The sequence below is a fragment of the Aulonocara sp. 'chitande type north' Nkhata Bay genome, linkage group LG6 (assembly GCF_057382095.1).
Source record: "Aulonocara sp. 'chitande type north' Nkhata Bay isolate Kocher_YH1m ecotype deep benthic linkage group LG6, A_spYH_male_GT1.1, whole genome shotgun sequence".
NCBI classification, from domain to species: domain Eukaryota; kingdom Metazoa; phylum Chordata; class Actinopteri; order Cichliformes; family Cichlidae; genus Aulonocara; species Aulonocara sp. 'chitande type north' Nkhata Bay.
Window position 1 is genome coordinate 22,568,374 of NC_141349.1, and position 21,283 is coordinate 22,589,656.

General features: G+C 40.7%; 2 protein-coding genes and 1 non-coding gene across 5 annotated transcripts; 1 reads left to right on the top strand and 2 right to left on the bottom strand.

The window, feature by feature from the left end:
- Positions 1–899: 899 nt before the first annotated feature.
- Positions 900–8,766, bottom strand: dnaja1 (DnaJ heat shock protein family (Hsp40) member A1). The gene is made up of 9 exons (XM_086295679.1): positions 8,613–8,766; positions 7,229–7,375; positions 6,948–7,137; positions 5,567–5,671; positions 5,232–5,459; positions 5,021–5,135; positions 4,695–4,810; positions 4,014–4,114; positions 900–3,776 (listed from the first exon to the last, which is right to left on the bottom strand). Exons 2-9 carry the CDS (start codon positions 7,358–7,360, stop codon positions 3,543–3,545), a joined length of 1,221 nt encoding a protein of 406 aa, XP_086151805.1. The 5' UTR covers positions 7,361–7,375; positions 8,613–8,766; the 3' UTR covers positions 900–3,542.
- Positions 8,704–13,023, top strand: aptx (aprataxin). Of its 3 annotated transcripts, none has more exons than XM_086295681.1 (7): positions 8,704–8,945; positions 9,977–10,023; positions 10,262–10,423; positions 10,515–10,574; positions 10,667–10,893; positions 12,322–12,425; positions 12,534–13,023. In XM_086295681.1, the coding sequence occupies exons 1-7, from the start codon at positions 8,816–8,818 to the stop codon at positions 12,680–12,682; spliced, it is 879 nt and encodes a 292-aa protein (XP_086151807.1). In that variant the 5' UTR covers positions 8,704–8,815; the 3' UTR covers positions 12,683–13,023. The 3 variants fall into 3 exon arrangements, with proteins under 3 accessions (XP_086151807.1, XP_086151809.1, XP_086151806.1); XM_086295680.1 differs by having other exon boundaries at positions 8,705–8,945; positions 10,145–10,423; XM_086295683.1 differs by lacking the exon at positions 9,977–10,023.
- A 1,399-nt stretch (positions 13,024–14,422) lies between these two features.
- Positions 14,423–14,496, bottom strand: trnai-aau (transfer RNA isoleucine (anticodon AAU)). The gene has a single exon. It is a non-coding gene; the product is annotated as a tRNA-Ile (tRNA).
- Positions 14,497–21,283: the final 6,787 nt, after the last annotated feature.

Genomic DNA, 21,283 nt, shown 5'->3' on the forward strand with positions numbered 1-21,283 from the left:
TCTTGTAGTCAAAAGTTTTGTGAAACGGATGAAAAAAATATTTTCAAAGTCCAAAAGAATATCATCCATTTTTTTCCCCCGTTTAATTATATATATATAGTAAAAAGAGAGTACATTCTCTTTCAGTTCTAATGTTTTGCATATCAAAACATAATAACAATCATTCTAACATTAACTACAAATGATGAACAACATAATGGTACAGGACCTTGCAGTCAATGAGTCAACCATAAACTCCTCTGTATATCTAGATTCAAATGTGAGGCAGCTCAAACTTGCCTCAGATTACTTCATGCAACAGGACAATGATCCTAAACACAGCAGCAAATCTACAACAGAAGGGATAAAAACCTGATTGAGACTGCTGTGCATAAACAAATGACTCAAAGCTGCAACATGTGGTTGTACAAACTACTGAATCATGGCGTATACCTCATCTTTCACACACCATTTTTGTGTTTTGTCTTAGTTTTTGTTAAATATTTTGGAATTTTAAGGTTGTATTTACCTAATTTCAGAACCCGTTAAGGACCAGGAGATTAAAAAAAAACAAACAAAAAACCCTCATATGTAAAATCTTCAAATGGGGAGAAAAAAAAAAAGGGCATGCTATCGCAACTGTACCCGATATGTGGTCACTGTAGATTAAAACACAGCAAATATTCAATTTTAGAAGAAACAAACAAACCTATTTTTATATTAATTCCCATCCAACTGAATAATGACTAGAGTGTGAGATGTACAGAGAAAGAGGGGAAAAAAATACTTTGAGCCAGTGGTTTAGATTGTAACAGGGTGTCTGAATTTTAATATCTGGGTATAAAAATCCAGTTTAATGAAAAACAGCAGAGACAGATTTTCTAAAAGATATCAAGCACTGTTACACAGAAACTTAGAAAGACCATTAAATCACATTTATTTAGAAAACATGAACACAAACAAGTAGACCACTGGTCCAAACATGCATCAAGTTAATTTAAAACCTTGGCAACATTTACTTGAATTACTCTTTGCATTGAAATCCCCTTACATTATGAGCGCTCAAATTCACATCTGCATTCAAGAACTACTTACATTATTTAAGGAGACCCTTGCTTCTGTGAGCATGACCGTTTTACAACATCCAAGGCAAACACCATTGAGATAAAAGAAAGAAAAATAAAACTGCATTATCAAGTAACTTCAAGTTAAGTTATGAAAAGGCTTTCAAACAGGCAGACACTTTAATGAGGTATAAAGTTTGCAGGTTTATCTATTTTAAAAGCCCACCCATAAACTCCCATTACTCATTTTGGCTTTTACAAGGTTCACAAGGAATATGGAAAAATATTAATATCTGGTTTCATTTGTCATTTAAACTCTAGATTTTGGAGTCTGATCTCATTGTCTTCCAATGATTTTAAACTCACAACAAAACTAAACAGGCAGACATTAGAAACCTTTTCGAGTACAATGTTGCCACAACCATGCCATTGTTTCCAAAGAAAAATCATACCTATTCAAAATAGCCCTGCTTATGCTTTGTTTTATAAAATGAAAACGGGTCCAGTGATAGGGAAAAAATGTCAGGGAACACACATGGGTAAGAAAGAGAAGGACAAAAAGGAAGTTATTCTCTTCTTTCCACAGAAAGAAATGTCTCTAAAATGTCTCAGCCATAGGCAAAGCACACAAAATGTTCTGTTACTGTCACAATGATTGAATGTAGGAGTCTTCATGCACTCCCAGCTCCTGAGAAACTTGAGACTTAATCCACAGACAGCTTTTTCTGACCAATCAGAGCAGGCTGGACCTTTCAGGATGAGCATTTCAGGAAGAGGATGAACTGTGGCATAGCGGCAATATGGAGCGGGGCACGGAAGAATACGTTGTGTTTAGTTTTTTTAATATTAGCATGTAAACCTATTCTAATTAAAAAAAAAAAAAAAAGAATTATGAAATGTAAATGAGTATAACAAGAATCATAAATAGCCTTTCAAAATATAAGGTGATTGCACATACCTTTGCACACTCTCACACTTACACTATACTAGACGTGCGCGGCATCGTCACAGACAACTGACTGCAGCTCAGGAAAAAACTAAACAAAACGCTAAACTCAAACATTAGTTGGAAATTAAGTGGCTTGAACTTCCCGTTTCCCTGTTTTAATCATGACTACACTGATTTCAAACCTGTCACATGTTTTTTCATAAAAAGTCTGAAAAAATAGCCCTTGAAAGGGTACAACAGCTTTAATGTTTTAAATCAAGTTTCCAAGCACCTCCACCACCATCTGGTCCTCGTGGGCCCCTTTCAGACAAACACGCCTGAGCTGTATAAATCAGCACTCTGATCGCTTTTTCATTAACTCTTTCCCCCATAAAGACGACATCTGATGACCTCACATGTTCCCTTAACGAGTTTTGACATCTCACTGTATATCAATTAAGATGTGGTTTTACAACCATTAAAATAGTTTCCTGTTTTTCTGAAGTGTCGCTGTGATTCTGTACTGTAACCAGAAATGTGACCACTCTTCACAAAAGAACTCCAAGGGTTACTCCTAGTAGGCTTTAAAGGGTAAAGAGTTAAAGTTACAACAGCAAATGCACTAGGTCAGAAAATATGTGTATTTGGCTGACTGCATGCAGTCACAACAGAGAGACACCCACACTATTACAAGCGTGCACGTCTCTGTTGTAGCTCTGTGGGCCGATCAGCTCACTATAGAACGCAAAACACCAGCTCAGTTTCTAAACTGCTCAGAGAGAAAAATTTCTTCTGTGATAAAGTTTTCTAGCCTCTGTGAAAAGGGTTGGGGATGATGTCCTTGCTCTTAATGACAATTGTCATTAGACTTTGCTAGAGTCAATACTGACAATGCACGTCCCGGTAAATACAAAGACTTTTACAAATAAAGCTGATATTGTGCACATACCGTGGATCTCTGTCACAGTCACAGGGATGTCTGAATGAAGGCATGAGGAACACTGACTGAAAGACAGAATGCTGTTACTTTAAGAGACTGACAGATTCAGCGCCGTTACAAGTTTCATGTCTGAAAGAGCTACAGACACCAAAAATGGATGAGACTACAAAAAGTGGTTTTCAACGCCTGATTTAGATTTCTCTCTCTCTCTCTATATATATAGGTTATTTACCTATTATTGTCATCAGTTTTAGTGTAACTGCACAAAAAGCAGGCCGTCATGCTTTTCCCTGAAGCCTGTTATACCAGCCCTCATCTTTAATCACAGTGTGAATGACAGAAGAAGAAGGAAAAAAAAAAAAAAAAAAGAAAAAAAAAAAGAAAAAAAAAAAGGGGGTCCTAGATGAAAAGGAATTCCACTGAACTGCATCTAAGTTCAAATCCTGCAATTTTAACATTCACAGGGCATTGGGAAACAGTTTTATGAACCAACTTCAAACAAACTAAAGAGACGAATTGATTTTTAAGGAAAATAAAGTTAAAAGTGCACAGGTAACCAAAAAAAAAAAAAGGTGCTTTGCATTGGAGATGAGGATCTAAGCTTCTGGAATAGACAAAGGCCAGCTGTTGCTTAAGACGTCTGGCACTGAACACCACCAGTGGTGGCGTAGTCGTCTTCGTCCATGTAGTAGCACTCATTTCTGTATCTTCTCCTGTTCTCAAAGTCACAGTCCTCCAGGTCAGCATAGATGTAGAGGTCATCGTCCATACTGTCTGGCTGCTCTGCATCCATCTTTTCTGGGAGATAGCGCTCCAGCTCCTTCAGCTTATGTTCGGGGAGGAAATTAGCTTTTGGGAACACCACCTAATGAAACATCCGTAAATAGATTCAGTTGCAGCTCCACAGTAGACCATACACGCATATTATAATGCAGAAAAATGCTAACACTTTATGTTATTTTAATGGTGTCAATGTTTGCAAATATGGGCCTCATCAGCTGCTTTGCTTACTTATGCGTAATTTAGTCATAAAAATATAAAAGACAAAGGCATTAAAAAAAACAAAACAAAAAACCCCAATAAATGCCAAAGAGATTCTTACCGAGAAGTGAATAATGAGACGCCCCTTCTCAAACGGCCTGCGATACGTGGGCATCCCTTCATTCAGGACACACTTAGTGTCGCCAGGCCTGATCAACTCCCCTGTAATTTAAAAAACAAATATATACAACATCAAAATAAATTAACTGAGTAAGAATGAGTTTGTAGTTTATTTTAACTACTGTACGGTAGAGGTCCAGTGGTCTTGACAAGGTGGCCTAGTTTCACTGTGAAGTACAAGCCACACCAAATGTGGCTTGCTTGGCTGACAATAACATTAGGCCCATTAAGTCAATCTAAACAAAAAAAAATAAAATCATCACTGTTTATTCATATTTTTCAAAAAAAATGATTTTAACTGTTCTGGAAAAGGAGGACATCACAATGACACAACACATCTAAAACACGGTTCACATCTCACAGAGAAATCTTTCAAACATCAATCACCTGGAATTATTTTAAAAAGCGCTATGACAGTTTCTAAATTCAATATGTGTTATTCATTGGATGCATTTTTCAATAATACATTCATATCCTCTAAAGCAGAACAATAAAAAAAACAAAAAACAAAAATGGACCTGAGCCTGCTGATGCTACCTCATTATACATAAGAATATTTTCATACACCAATCTGGTTGCCAATTAAAGTAACTCCGAAAAAGCATTTCCCACTTTGATTTACCTGGATGTGATGTGATGAGGAGAGTTCTGTTGTCCAGTGTCTGAATGGGGTTCTTGAAACCACATAAAGCCTCAACCAGCTGCAACTCCATGGACATGATGAGGTCCTCTCCTTTCCTAGTTAGACAAAAATGAAGACCAAAAAAAACAAACAAAAAGAAAAGCAAAAAGAAAGTCAAACGTCAGCCTACAGCATGGACATGGAAATTAATTTTATTTTTATTGCACAAAAGGATGAGAGGGTGATGGTAAAGCACCAACCTTGGTTTATCATCCTAGTTAACATTCAAAACAACAAAAAGACACTTAAGAGCAGCTTCTTTTTACCTGGTGAATTGTGCATGGTCTCGCTGATCTAAAACAATGATGATGTCGCCTGGCTCGAGTCCCGGCTCCTGGTCTCCCTCTCCATGTAAAACAATTTTCTGGCCATCTCTCATTCCTGTGTAAATGTCACCGGGTAACATATGTACAGGTTTACCGTTTTCCTTGTTTGCACACAAACAGACGCAAAAAAAAAGTTTTACATTTCTCTCACCTTTGTCAATGTGGACCTCCAAGATCTTCTTCTGTCGTAGGATCTTCCGGCCTCCGCATGCTTTGCAGCGGTCCTTTTGGCTGATTCTTTTTCCTTGTCCTTGGCAGCTGTGGCACACTGTGGACATCTGCTGTACCATACCTGGAAGTAACTGGTGTACGCGGACTTGCATCCCTGTGCCATGACAAGACATGCACACCTGTACCGCTCCTTTACGACCTCCACGACCTGCCAAATGAATAATGCAGGAGAAACAGTTTGGTTAGATAACTTGCACCAGACTGATGTGACGCACATCTCACTAACATCTAAGCAACTTTTTAAGAGAAACATACCTTCACATCTGTCACAAATGGTATTCTTTGGGACAGCAAGTTTTCTTGTTGCTCCATTATAAAGCTCTTCTAGCGTCACTGTAATCTGATGAACAATATTCTTCCCTGGGGGGCAACAATATTGCACAGTTAGTTATATCACAGATTTCAGCAGTAACACTTAAGCCTGAGAGGTCTCCCAGAGAAACCACTAAGACAAGCTTTCAATAATTCAATCATTTTGCTGTACATTTGAAATGCAGTAATAAGTAGAAAAAAAAAAACCCAAACTCAAACATTCAAACTCTCTACGTTCGAAGAGTGAGACATTTTTTCAGAAAGCATTTCTCACACTGTCTCTTTGTAATTCTAAAGCAAATTCTAAAGCCATCTAGCGCAAAACAGAGCATAAATCAGGCATGCTTTAGGGGCACGTGTACCCGTGAGTAACAAGTCTCTTACGGTATGAGCATGAACTTTCAAGCCTTTAAAGACTGTTCTACTTTATTTCAGCTAAAACTATGAGTACAGAGATAATCTTTGTTTGCTTGGCATTCTCTGGCTCTGCCAATTACACAAGTCTGCAAAAAAACAAAAAAGATTTTTCAGCTGCATGTGATATTTTTGGTAAATGTTATTGTTTTTAGAGTGCTGAATCCAAAAATGATCTCCATTTCCCTCCATCACGTACAGATTTTTTGCAAAACATGAGGAGTTTACATAAAAAAAGCACAACAGTGATAAAAAAAACAAACAATTAACAATGTTTTATTACAATTAACCAAACATATTTTTTTAAGATTCCCTACCTTTCGCCATGAAGAAAATAACCCTCCACTTACCTCACTCAATTCCTCGTATTTTCTATTTGTATTTCTCTTGAGTCTCACTCTTAGTAATATTAAATGAATGTAAGAAATCATTATTAGATACGCTTTTTTGACTCAAGTATAGGATACCAGATTTCAGTTTAAAAAGGGAAATTGTATGCTTAATTACACTAAAAAACACGAGTTTTGCAAGAAAACATGACGAGATTGAATTTTAAAAATATTTTCCCCGGTTTCAGTGAGTAAAAATCTATAAGAAACAGTCAAAGAATCCCGTGCAGTTTTTAGGTTGCAGACCTGTGTTATCTGTATCATGACTGACCTCTAGTGTAAAATAGTGTACTTGTAAAAAAAAAACAAAAAACTCTACATGACGATTAGGGGTGGGGGTGTATTAAAGATCATACAGCACCAAGCCACAGTATGATTTAACAGATTCAAACTCTTTGTGTCTGAGTCTTTAGAACCAGTTTTCTTTCATATCGCATTGCATCAGAGAACATATTTAACACAGGCAAACTAAATGGCTTTACATATTATTTCACAGCTATATCCTCTCAACATTTGCCTACCTTTTCGCTCTCTATGCATCCGGCTGCCTCCACCAAAAAACAAGTCAAAGATATCCATGGGTGATGCAAAGCCCCCACCACCTCCACCGCCAGTTCCTCCTTCTTTTATAGCCTTTTCACCTCCCCGGTCATAAATCTCTCTCTTCTTCGGATCTGACAAAATCTCATAGGCCTGTGAGATCTGCTTGAACTTGAAGAAAAGAAAAAAGAGAAGACAGACCGTGTCAGAAGACGTGTGCCTCACCTGTTGATGTTAATGACAGTAAGAAAATACTACACACCTTCTCTCCTTCTGTGGGATTTTTATCGGGGTGATATTTCAAAGCCAGTTTGCGATAGGCCTTTTTCAGCTCATCTGGAGTTGCGCTGGGTGGCACACCCAAAGTGTCGTAAAAACCTGTTTCTTTGACCATGTTTGCCTTGAGAAACTGAAATAAATAAATCAAATATTCATAAATAAAATAAAGTTCATAAATGTTCAGCTTCTTGTGAATCTGAGCTCAGATCTTGTGACCATAGAGGACATTGCATGTGATCTGCATGGACACTGTCACCCTAAACTATCAACCTGGAAATACTTTGTGATTAGATGGGAGGTGATGACTGAAACATAAAGTTTGTGGGCCACAATCAGCCCAGCAAAGACTTCAACCTAGCCCTCCGGAGAGCTAGTTAATTTTGGACTTCTAATTGTATTTTCATACGTTCATGGCCATTTATAGTACGTCAGAGTAGTAAGTAACAAACTAAATGACAAAAACGTTCCTGTTTTTTCACCATCTAATACAGTTTCTGTTAACAAAATAATTGCCAGACACTCAATGACTTACCTTTTCTGTTAATTTGACACATTTCTTTAAGCCTAAAGAGACCTGCTGACAGATTCATTTCACTACAGCAGCATTTTTATTATTTTACTTTCACCAATCTGGCCCACTCAAGCTCAAACTGGAGTTCACAATGTGAATCGAGTCTGGCATCCCTACTCTAAAGGGTGAAGTAGATCCAAACCAGCAACTTATTCCTCATTATCATAACAGAGTCGCTAAATCCCTTCACGGGGGGTGGGTGGGGATTCAAAGAATTAGCTACCAGTTACCAGCACCACACAAATACAGCCTCAATCCAGCCCTTTTAAAAACAGATAACTAGCAAGTCCTACACAAGACCTTTTCCGTTGTAAAAAGGAGCGAAGACCAGTAGTGCCTTCGCTTTCTGTCCGGCGTTGAGTAATTTGTTTACTCAACGCTGCCATATTTGTTTTAGAAGCGATAGTAAAACTTGGCGACTCAACTATTTGTAATCTTTTATTAGTGGGAATAAAAGATCACAGTATATTTGAACAAGATGTTTGTATCCAGTTGGTTTCAGAGGTGTTTATGAATCAATAAAAACAACTCAATACTGTTGTCGAACGCTCCTTTTGGTACTTTTCAGACATGTCCAGTTACTTAGGTTTTACATAATCCAGTGGTTAAATGTATGCTGTTACATGAGGGGCACAAACTGGGGCTGCTCGGGCCCTACGAGGCTATTTGAGCTACTTAGCCCGGCTAAGGAAAAAAAAGATTAGCTTTGTTGTTTTCTCAACTTAAACACCGACCAAAAAATACACATGACACTTGTGATAAACACCGTGTGAACAGATAATTACTGTTTTCCAACCTTATATGAAGACAATGATGTCGCCTCACAACCTCCGTTCACAGCAACTCTTCTAGAAGGTTCTTCTAACCCGCCTCTATCGTAAATGAAAGTCGCGTCCGGTGACGTTTATTTCCTGCGACGGAGCCCCCAGTCACCCAAACAAGCGTGAACTGTTGGAAACAGAAACCCTGGTTGCGAGGCCGAAGGCAAACGATGATAAAATGCCACTCTGTTGGCTTATTAGCGAGGAGGGGAATCATAAACCCATCCAGCTCCCTCATTTACAGACTGTTGTGTTGGGGCGAGGGCCAGAAACAACCATCAAAGACAAAAAATGCTCTCGGCAGCAAGGTAACAGCATCTCAGTCTGAAACACTAGCAGTGTTAACAATTAGATCAACTATTGAAGTATTTTTTTTTTATCAAAATAAAAAAGAAAGATTAAAAAAAGAGATGTATTGTATGACCGCTAAGGTTATGGCCACGTCAACACAGCCTGAGCTCTCTTAGGCAGGTGTTCTTGTAATCTGTTTAAGCGATCTTCAAGAAGCCTGGAGTTCTCCAGGCTTCTTGAATGACATTCAAATCGCTTCTTTAGATGTTGGCCGCCTTTTGTTTCGTTCTCAATCAAGGTGATCACAGACTGCTTTAACAAGGATGATAGCTGATGCTGAAAAATTTAGCTGTTGCCAATCAGGTGCTTTCCAGATGCAAGGTGAATCAAAATGTGATGGTACTTCTCTGCATTCATAATTCCATCAATTTTGATAAGATCTCAGCAACACTGGCTGAAACGCAGACCGAGCCTCCACTGTGTTTTACATATGCCTGTAGACATTTACTGTTGTGTTTCTCCTGACCTCCTTCTTACATATTAGTAACACATTGAACCAAAATGTTTAAATTTGGATTTGACACGCCATAATACCCGTCGCCCTTGATTTTTCATTCCAGTTCTCAACCTGAACTGAAACCCTTTCTCCCCATTTCCCTTCTTTCTTTCACGACTGTCACCTCTCCAGTGAGACCATTTCTGATGAGGCTTTGATTAATAGTTGATGGATCAACTGAAGGGCCGAATGCATTTCTGTAATATTGAGGTTAAGCACTTATTAAGCGTCTTACTGAGCACACAAAGCCAAAACCATACATTAAACTATACACTACAAACAGTGTATCTGCCTCACATCCATGGGTATATTAGAATCACCACTAACATGTATATCTTTGGACTGTGGGAGGAAGCTGGAGGACCCATAGGAAGCCCAAACCCATTTACAACATTTTTAATTGACTTTCTAAACTATTATAAATTTCCCAAAGATTTTATCATTAATATGTGGAAAGTGTGACTTTTGCAAATGTTATCCTTTTCCAACCAGTGGAGCTGAAAGCAGAATGCAACAAAGGTTATGTCAAAGTTAAACAGGTAAGATACTTACACATTCATAATTTGAATATCTATAAAGAGGTTAAACTTTTTCCCATCTTCCACTTTTTACTATATAATCTTACAATCTGTCTTTTATATCCCCATTTTTATTCCAAAGCTGGGCTTAAACCCCACCTCTGTAGACTCCGTGGTGGTTGGTAAAGACAGTGAGGTCAAAATAAAGCCTGGACAGCGCCTTCATATTGTCAATCAGCTTTACCCCTACACTGTACAGTTCAAAGAGGATCCCACTGGCAGCCAAAGTGGAACAAAAAGGCAGCGAGAGTCCACTTCAGAGGACCGAGAGAGCCAGAGGGACGCTCAGAGTATGAAAGCAGACAAACAAACAGAAAGGATCTCAGTGTCAGTCAGTCACGCTGATTCCCCAAAAACAAATGTAAGAAAAAAAATGTTTCGATTGTTTTCATGTTTTGAGTTTGAAGGAATACATTATCCAGAAGAAACATGTCCCCTAATATCGGTTGCAGGAAAATGCTGGACACTGGAGTCAAGGCCTTAAGACATCAATGCAAGACCCCAAGATGCAGGTAGCCGTTCTATAAAAGAGACTCACGATGTGATGTTGACTGGAGAACTGGATTTTGTCTCTAATATCCAATTTTTAACTTTTTTAAACTAGGTGTACAAGGATGATAAAGTGGTCGTTATTAAAGATAAATACCCCAAAGCTCGCCACCACTGGCTTGTGCTCCCGTGGCAGTCAATTCCCAGCCTGAAGGCTTTGCGCACTGAGCACTGTGATCTGGTGAAACACATGCAGAAAGTTGCTGACCAAATGATTCAACAGCGCCCAGATTGTAGTTCGGTGCAGTTCCGCACGGGATACCACGCCATCCCAAGCATGAGGTAAAAATTTAGACTATATGAAATGATTTTGTGAACTTGGGAGAGTAACTAAACTAAACTAAAAATATGGAGGTAATATGCTTAGACTTAGTCCTTTTACTACAATTTGACTGATGAGGCTTTAGTGGATGTGTTTATTGAGACTGCTATAACAAACAATTAAAAACAACAAAAAACAGTTTTAAATTAGAATAAGAATAGTGATAATAATGATAATAATTGTTGGTTTTATAGAGAATTTTTCAGAATCTACCTTAAAAAGTGCTTCAGAGATCAGCAAAATAAAACAAAGACTGAATGAAATAAAGAAGTACAGGGCAGAATAAACTAAAAATTAAGACCAATAAATTGTAGAGAGAAATTCAGGAAATGAAAGACAGTTCGAAGTCAATTAAAAATCAAAGTAAGCATTTTTGTTTGTTTGTTTACCAGGTAGACACTCCAGTTAATGTGGTACTCAAGGTTAAAGAAGCTCTGAAGTTAATGACTTTTAAGAGGTTAGGGTTAAGGATTTTCATTCTGACTCAAAAGCTTGTGAAATCAATCACGTGGTCGTTAAAAGCTAAAAAACAAAAGCGTCAACAGAATACATTTGGAAGCAATTTTGAAAGGGAATCCTAACTTTCTGGGAATAAATGTTAATTAAAAAAAAACTGTGCAGACTTCTCTATGCTTAAAATAAGTACATTTCATGTTTACGCTTAGTTTAAATGAACCTTAATTGCTCATCATTTCCGCATTGAACCTTTACTTTTATTTGTCTGTTTTTTATGTTTTCATTTACAAAGGCTCTGATTTTTCAAATTTGCGTTTTTAATGTTTCATCCTGTTCTTCTGATCTGGCTTTAATTTTTCATATGAACATGTAAAACATCTTTAAAACCATTAAAGAGAAATGTGATGCAGATGTATTATTGTATTTGAAAAATGAATCTAATAAATTGTGGTGTGGTCCCAACGTCTGACACATAAACAACAATCATTACCTTAAAATAACTACTACATACTGTGTGAGTGTCTAGATCAGGGGTCCCCAATCCCAGTCCACGAGGGCCGGTGTCCCTGCAGGTTTTAGATGTGTCCTTGATCCATCACAGCTGATTTAAATGGATAAATTACCTCCTCAACATGTCTTGAAGTTCTCCAGAGGCCTGGTAATGAGCTAATCATGTGATTCAGGTGTGTTGACCCAGGGTGAGACCTAAAACCTGCAGGGACACCGGCCCTCGTGGACTGAGATTGGGGACCCCAGGTCTAGATTCTTCCCACATTATTTTGGAATAAAAGTGCCACGAAACTTGAAGCTAGAAGCTGTTTTGGACATCTGCTGCCATCTTGTGGCTAAGATCTGAAATGTAAACGCTTAAGACTTTACTTTCTAATCTTAAACAGGTTTTTAATGTGGCTTTGAAATTTTCTCTCTTTCAGCCATGTTCACCTCCACGTGATCAGCCAAGACTTTGACTCACCTTGTTTAAAGAACAAAAAGCATTGGAACTCATTTACAACAGATTACTTCATTGAGTCTAAGGGTAAGAACAGTTCTAGTTTATTTTTAACACCTGCTTAGAAATAATTTGGCTTTAGAGCAAATCATTTATACTGTGGACTCAAAATACTTTGTGTTTTTCTTCCTGCAGATGTCATTCAGATGCTTGAAACTGATGGAAAAGTCACTGTGAAAGAAGGCACCAGTGAGTTGTTGAAGCTACCTCTCCGCTGCCACGTGTGTCGCAAAGAGCTTCCCACTATACCGGCACTGAAGGAACACCTGAAGTCTCATTTCTGAGATAACAATGTGACTGTAACTTATGCTCATGCTCTGGGTTTTCATTGATCACATATCTCATGTTAACTTTTTTTTATAGTATAGATTCATTCTTTTGTACAATGTTAAGTTCCTGTAGCTTCCATAATTATTGGCCTGATTACAAATTCCAAAGGTCTTCAATGTTTGTTGCTTTTTCAGCTTTTTAGGGTTTTCCAGTTTAATAGGAAATTGAGTGTCAAGCTACAAAACGTTCAAGGTAAATGCCATCAGTGTAATGCAAGGTCATGGATTTCATTTAGTGTTAATACCATTTCAAACATGTTAAAATATTTTGCAATAAATATTTTCTAAGAACTAAATACTGCCTATATCTTTTCAATTAAAGTTGCCTCTTTTAAGTCCTGCAGTGCATCAAGTTTAGACTGATTTTTAATGCAGATTTACAGAAAACAAAGGAAGCTGTCGATGTATTGTACTGGGAATGCATTAACTCGCTTTCAGAGCTGGCACAGCTGGCACAGAAATCAACATTTGTTTCAAAAAGTATAAAAGAAACCTTTCGAACTTACAGGTTTTTATATAAGGAAAAATAGCTTGCTGGAAAAAAACTGTACTGCTTTGATGTGTTGAAATAGTAGCAGACAGTCAAATAACACATTGGTACTTGGGAGAACTTTTTGTACTTTTTCTTTGCTGCTATTACAGTACTCCTTTAGCAAATAACAGTTAAAGCTTGCTCAGCCACCTACTGCTAATACCTACGTCTCAGTATTTTGATTCTCATTCTAATTATGTGATTGAGAAATCTGTTTAAACCATTACCAGAGCACAGCCTCTTTACACCCACACACTCGCAGTATCTCTAGTCACACCAATCATTTGCATATCCTCCTTCACTACATTCAAGAACCTCTTCTGTGGCCTTCCTTCGTGTTCTCCTGCCTTGAAGCTCCATATTCAACATGCTTTGTACAATACATCTCCCTCCTCTGCACATGTCCAAACCATCTGATCCTTGATTCTCTGGACTGTTCGACCTGAGCTGTCCCTCTGATGATCATTTCTAATCCCACCCATCCTGGTCCGATGATCTCAGCATCTTCAGCTCCACCTCTTGTCTTTTCCCCCCCAAACCACACATAATAGCAGGTCTCACTACCATCTTATAAAATTTGTAATTAAACTGTCTGCCAGAAAACCCAAAAGCGCTTTTTGCCTCACAGTTTGTCATAAATCTCAGTAAATTATGGAAAATCAGGTGTACTATGATATTGAATCAGACAGTTATGTTGACATGGTCATTAAACAGATTATTGGTGACCTTCTCGGTGGAGAGAACATATTTAGACCATAAATATGGGTGAATTGTCTCCTGGACATTGGCAGACATATTTTGCTGGTGGACAATGTGAATCAACTGGAAATTTCCTTTAGTCTCCACTATGCTTTGTGACTGATTCTGTGCAGTATATCAACTTTTATATTGTATTTGTTTTTCCTGGCGTTTTTCCAGATTGTTGTATACGGTTTCGCCCTTTTCCTCAAGAAAGATTATAAAAACGTAATTTGCATTAGTACACAATACAACATGAAGATTTGGTACCATCTAGTGGGGACTTTTCATATAAGCCGCGACAGTTTTCGAGATTTGTCTATTGACGAACTACTTCTCCACACGATATTCAGTATTTTTAGGGTAATATCGTCATCAACCAGTACAACAGAAATGTAAAAATAAATTAAACAAAAAGGCTCGACTGGCCCGTACGGGGATCGAACCCGCGACCTTGGCGTTATTAGCACCACGCTCTAACCAACTGAGCTAACCGGCCACGTCTGCGAATGAGAAAGTACCATTTATATAGAGAGTCATACATATCACACGTCGTAGTTTCACATTCGACTACAAGGCAGGTATTATGTGCTAGTATTTAATTTAAGAAGTATCAGTAATAAACAGCAATACTCTGCGACAATGCTGTCTTTGCTAGTGATCCGATACCAATAACAATAGCCTACTTTTAACCTATAAAGGGAGTTTATGTAGGGGAGAACAGTACCTCGTGATTTAGACTGTGAGATTAGCCTAACCAGCATCCATTAGCCAAATTTGGAACATATTTTAATGACCTCTAAATGGCTGTAACAATCCTGTGGTTTAAATGTGTTATAGACCATTAATTAAAGAGACGTGATAGTAAACACAAAAAGTTGTTTTCATACTATCAATATTTGGATCAATTCCCCCCCTCTAATATGCAGGACAGCATTTTGCTTAAAAATGTATTATTGTAGAGGTGCACTCAGCTTAAAATTTTTATTCTTTGTTTATTCAGCTGTCCTGCCACTATTTTTCAGTAGCTAATTGTAATTTTTAGAGATGGACCGATCTGATATTACCTATCGGTATCTGTCCGATACTGACTTAAATTACTGGATCGGATATCAGAGAGAAATCAAAAATGTAATCCCATCCGAAGTATCACAAAACGCGCTACTTGGCGTAACCCAGCTCGGCGCATCGGAGCAGTATGCCCTGTCAGCGTCAGTTGGAGCATTTGGAGCTGCTACATGCTTCCTAACAGCAGCATTTCATCTCTGCGAAAACTATCCCAGAGAAGTAAAGCAAGTATGTAAGTTCATCCCTGAATGTTTGCATAGTATTTCCACGTTAAGCTTAACAACTGATATATTGAGCCACAGCTGGACTGGTCATTTGAGTTCCAGTTTGAGGTGAAAAGGAAGCGATTTGTCCCTTACCTCAGCTAGAATTAAAAAATAGACACAAAGCTGGAGTTATTCTGTCTTTGCAGCGCAGTTGCATCTACTTCTCTCATTCACTCCCCCTTCCTCTCCTGTTATTACTTCAAACATGAAACTGATCAATGATCAGCTGATCGGCTTTTCTGCAGCAAGTCCCATCTTGTTTGTTTTTTATCGCCCACTTTGCGCTAGAAAGAGGAGACCAGCGGATAAACAACAACAGCACGTTGTTTATCCGCTGCCTGATAAGCTGTTGTTAGAATGTATTTAATATTACTTTCTAGTATCAGCTGAGGTTTGCTGGAGCCATGGCTGTAAAAGCTGCTGGTCATGATATCCGTTTGCGGTGAGAGGGAAACATGAAGATGAAACCACGAGATGTCCTTACTGAATCATCAGAGCTGAGCAGGTGATGGAGAAACAGGTTTACCTTTGAGGTTACATGAATGAGTTGAAGGGAAGTTATGAACTGTTTCTGAGAGACAAATAACACCAGGATCCTTTTTTTTTTTTTTTTTTTTCTTGTCTGTCCCGTTTGGCTCTTTTGCCATCAGAATTGTTGTCTAAAGGCAAAGAAAGATGCCCAACGGATTTACTTTACCAAATTGACCATCCCAGCCTTGCCATAATGGTCCATTTGATTCACCTTTTATTGTTTATTTTATTTTCACTTACTGAATATGGGACAGACTTGACTGGGGGAAAGAAGGGGAGAAAGAAAGAGGGAAAGAGAAACAGCTGAGAAGAGGGACGGGGGAGAAGGGCAAAAGACAAAAACCAACAGAACGGGCAGAAAAAGAAAAAAAAAGAAGAAAAAAAGAAAAAAAAAGCATCTATCGATCACCTGGGTCACCTGCTGAGAAAGAAAAAAGAAAACAAGCAGAAGAGAACAAGAGTAATAGAATAAGCAACATCACAATGATATATGGGAATATGACAGTAAATACTAAATATTAAACATTATTGTGCAGCACATAAGATCAACAGAACACAGTGTGCTTTGAGGTAGGAGCCAAAAAGGGTGTAGTTTGTCGGTGTGATCACCCGTGTGTACATCTGTGAGCATGGACGCGTTTGTTTTTTGTTTTTTAAAAGGTTCCTTCATGTAATGATCTGCTAGAGGGTGTGGGGGGGCCACAGCCCCGTCCTCCAGGGCATGAAGCAGGTATGGAGGAGATCAAAACTCCAGACATCCAGAGGCCCCCAGAACACAAGAGACCAAGGAAGACCAACAGAGGGGCAGCCGCGCCACTGTCCCAGAAAGAGCTGAGGAGAGTCCCAGATGAGGGCTCACTCAGCAGCCGCGGAGCAGAAGCCAGGGGGAGTTGCAGTGACGCGCCCGTGAGCTCCGCCGGCAGCCAGCCGTGCCTGAGTGACCGAGCCCCAGGCCGAGAGGCCGGGGGCACCCCACCTCCGAAGTGGCCTGAGCAAGCCCCAGGCTCCAGGCCCCGATAAGCGGCCGCCAAGGAGTGAGCCGGTGTGTACCTGGACGCCCATCCCCGGACACAAAGAACCTCCAACGCACCGATGTCTGAGGGAGTCCGACACTGGCAGGGGAAGTGGTGGTAGGGGGAGATAGGCCTCCATACCTTGGAGGGCCTAAGATGTCCCCAGAGAGGTGGCGCCTGACACCCAACCTGACATATAGACACAGACATACAGGCACACACATATACAAACATCCATTCCCACCCTCATGCTCTCATATACACTTACTCCACACTCAACCAACGTGGAGACAGACATAAAGAGACGCTGTACACACGATCACACTCCCCAAGCGTACTCTAAGCCCCGGGTCTAGGTACCCTTGCCCCTGGAGGGGGGGAACTGCCCCCAGACCCAGGTGGTGTTACCCTTTTCCCTGCGGTGGGGGGAGGCAGACCGCCCCGACTCCGCAGCAGCAGGGAGGCCCCACACTCCAGACCGCACTCCTCCTCCTAGCCCCCCCGCTCCAGCAGGTCGCAGAGAATGGGGGTGAGAGAAGACTCCAAACCTCCCTCCACCCGCTCATTGTAGTGTTGATGCATGTGTGTTCTAAGGTGCATTTAAAACCCAGGAGGGCATGGAGCTACCTGCCAGAGAGCAGCAGGTAAGCGCATGGTCCCTCCTGCTGGCCCTCAATGTCTACGTGTATTTAACATTGAGAGGTGGGCAACGACGCCAGGGGTGGGGTGTACACCCTGATGGTACTTTGGATTCCGTGTATCGTGCCCACCCCCAAGATCCTATATGTATGTGTAATGAGAGTGTGAGTAATGTGAATGTCTAAGTTGTGGGATAAAATTGAGGTAGAGGCAGCCAGAAGGGGACCGGGGGGGGGGGGGGGGGGGTGGCCTCCTCTGCACCCTGGTGACACACCCCTACTCCAAGGTCCTGCATGTGTGGGTGGTTGTGGTGGAGCGGGAAGAGGGAGGCAGCTGGAGATGGGGAGGGAAGGAAGGGAGGGGCAAGTGACCCCTCCCTGGGGCCAGCTCCCCCGCTGACCCCAGTAGGCACCCCCATACTCCGCGACCCACCAGGGAAAGGGGGCCCAGGCCCATCCAGACCGGGGCCCAGTGCAGCAGCGTCTCCCGGCCCCACAGAGCCCAGGACAGTCCACACAACCCCACCACAGAGAAAACTGCACCCACCCCACCATCCACTCATCTTCCAGACTACATAAGACAGTAAACGCCCAGGCTGAGATCTTCCTCCACCTCTCCTGTATCTCCCCCTCCTGTAGAGAGAGCCCCTGAGGAGAGGAAAGCTCCTGCAAGATGTGACAATCTTCCCCACCAGTTGAAGAGCCCCCCAGGTGGCTCGATGCACCGGCGGCACCCTGCTCCAGGGCTGGGCCCCCATGCACCCACCCGCCCACAACCCCGGCAACACACCAACCAGGACCCAAGCCCCCGAGGCCCGGCCCGGGCCCCAGCCCAGAGACGGAGCGCCCCCAGAACCTCACGCCCATCCCGGACCCACCCAGGGGCAGCCAGGCTACCAGGTCAGTAACCCACGTCCGTCAGCACAGACCCTCCCCTAGTCCCGCTGCACGCAGCCGCGAGGAAACAGTCACCTGAGAGCCAACAGAGCCCCTAACCGGACATGACCGCTACCCCGGGTTGAGCCCCCCAAGGAAAATGCCTCCGGGGAACCCCCCGACGCCCTAAGCCTGTCCCTACCCCCACACCAATCACAACAGTGAAGGCGGGACCAAACTATGACCCCCCACCCCCACTAGGTGATGGAGCTGATCAAAGGAGCCCAGAGCAATTGATCTGATGTGGTGGCAGAGGCTGTATCAAGACTAATGTAATCTAATAGATAATTTCTATATTGATTAGAATTAAGATTATTTTTATTTTTCCAGTTCATGAGGACTGTTGAAACATGTGAAAAGCCGCGGCAGGGAATTAAAGGGAACGGACTTCAGCGTGAACGACCAGTTCCCCAAAGAGATCTTGGAACGACGCAGGGTCCTCTTCCCAATCCGACGCAGCTTCATCCAGAAAGGCTCCCGCGCTGTCATCGCTGTGGACCGGCTGTACGTGGACGGACAGCTCCACCGCGACCCCAACATCACTCCGTGGCTGTATTAACCTCACACCAGATAAGAATCAGCCACACCATTTCCCTATCCACTCACACTAACTTGCATTAACATCTGTTTAACTTACCAGCATCAAATCGCATCTTAAAGTGTGATTTCATAGCAGAATTAACACCGTCACTCTCCGTCAGTGATTTAATTGGAATGTTTACGTTTTGTTTTGTTTTTTTTCTTCTCGTTTTTTTTCCCTCTCTTTCCCCCCCTCTTGGTTTTATGCTGCTCACCCCTGTCCTTGGTTTCTTTCTTTATTCCTTTCACTGCCTCGATCACCTGCTTCGACACTCATCCACAAACATCCTTTATTTCGACACATACGCACCATGCGCTCAACGGCAGCACATTTACATCAGTCAGACAGCGCACACAGTCGTTTAGGATACACACACTTAAGCCAAGCCTACTCATATTAGTAACTATGCATACACAAAGTCAGACTCAGGGAGCATCTCGCCACACATTTTTTCTCTCTCTCCTTCTCTTTATTTATGAACAAGTGACGTATTCTCTCCACCTGGCTAAGCGACGCACACAGCATACATCCCTAGTTATACACAAACATCTATGGGTACACTGAGGTTCATTACATGGAATATAAATGGAGCTGGCTCCAGAGTAAAGAGGTTAAAAATATTTAACCAACTCAAAAAACTACAGGCAGATGTTGTCCTTTTACAAGAGACCCACAGACCTCTTAGAGGTTTGAATGAACTTAAAACACCTGAGTTTCCTAATGTGTTCTCAGCTTGTTATAATTCTAGACAAAGGGGAGTAGCAATTTTAATACATAAAAATATTAATTTCACAGTACTCGATACAGTTATAGATCCAGAGGGCAGATTCTTAATCATTAAACTATCTATACTTGATAAAAAGCTATGTATTGCAAGTGTATATGGTCCAAATGTTGATGATCCCTCATTCTTTCACGGTTTTTTCAGTGCACTCTCTGAACACTTAGATGGCACACTTGTTCTTGGAGGCGACCTCAACCTTGGACTAAATGAAGACATGGATAGGCTCAATACAGCGGGAACTCAGCGTAATTGGCAGTCCACAAATATAATCAAACAGTATATGAGCGACTTTGGTCTTTGCGATGCATGGCGCTCCCTTCACCCCACCAGTAAGGAATATACTTTTTTCTCACATGTCCATCACTCCTACTCTCGTCTGGATTATTTTTTGGTCAGCAGCTCACTGCTGAACGACATTTCAGACACTGAGATTCACCCTATAGCTGTCAGCGATCATGGTCCTGTATCTTTAACACTAATGCACAAGAATAATACTATGCCAAGAAAAAACTGGAGATTTAATATATCACTACTTAAAGATGAAGACTTTATTAAATATTTTAAAAAAGAGTGGACTTCATATTTGGACTATAATGACACTCCCGAAACATCAGCTTCTGTTCTATGGGAAGCAGGGAAAGCTGTGATGAGAGGTAAAATAATTTCTTTCTCATCACATAAAAAGAAAAAAGAAAACAAAAATATTCAGGAATTAGAAAAAAACATCAAATCACTAGAAGAAGCCTACGCGTCCCACCAAGATCAGGAAACATTGAACAAAATACGCAAAACAAAACTAGAATTAAATGAGATAATTGATAAAAAAACTAAATTCTTAGTACAAAGACTACGCCTACAAAATTATGAACATGGTAATAAATCCGGTCAATTTCTAGCAAACCAGCTAAAAATAAATAAATAAAAAACAACTATATGTGCTGTTCAAGATTCATCTGGGAACACAATATATGAACCGATACAAATAAACAACATTTTCAGGGATTTCTATAAAACGTTGTATTCACCACAAATAAACCCATCTAAAAAAGAAATTGATCAGTTTTTGGACAACATAACTCTTCCAAAATTATTGGACACTCGAGCAATGGCACTGGATTCACCACTGACACCAGGTGAACTCCAGGAAGCCCTGATAAGTATGCACAATAATAAGGCTCCAGGTCCAGATGGCTTTCCTGCAGAATTCTACAAAGAATTCTGGTCGATTCTAGCACCAGTTTTCTACAGAACGTTGTTGGAAATTAAAGAAAAGGGCAGACTTCCATCAAATATGAATTCTGCAAACATTAATCTCCTGCTAAAACCAGGCAAAGACCCTGTATATCCCTCAAGCTATCGTCCAATATCCCTTATAAATGTAGACCTTAAAATAATCTGCAAAGCTCTCTCAAAGAGACTGGAGAAAATAACCCCCCTCTTAATTCATCCTGACCAAACTGGTTTCATAAA

Coding starts and splice junctions, on each gene's coding strand:
- dnaja1 (XM_086295679.1), bottom strand. CDS start 7,360: ATGGTCAAAGAAACAGGTTTTTACGACACTTTGGGTGTGCCACCCAGC. Junction 5,460..5,566: donor CATTTGTGACAGATGTGAAG/GTATGTTTCTCT, acceptor TTCATTTGGCAG/GTCGTGGAGGTCGTAAAGGA. Junction 3,777..4,013: donor GTCTCATTATTCACTTCTCG/GTAAGAATCTCT, acceptor ATGTTTCATTAG/GTGGTGTTCCCAAAAGCTAA.
- aptx (XM_086295680.1), top strand. CDS start 8,816: ATGCCACTCTGTTGGCTTATTAGCGAGGAGGGGAATCATAAACCCATC. Junction 10,424..10,514: donor CTGATTCCCCAAAAACAAAT/GTAAGAAAAAAA, acceptor TATCGGTTGCAG/GAAAATGCTGGACACTGGAG. Junction 10,575..10,666: donor TGCAAGACCCCAAGATGCAG/GTAGCCGTTCTA, acceptor TTTTTAAACTAG/GTGTACAAGGATGATAAAGT.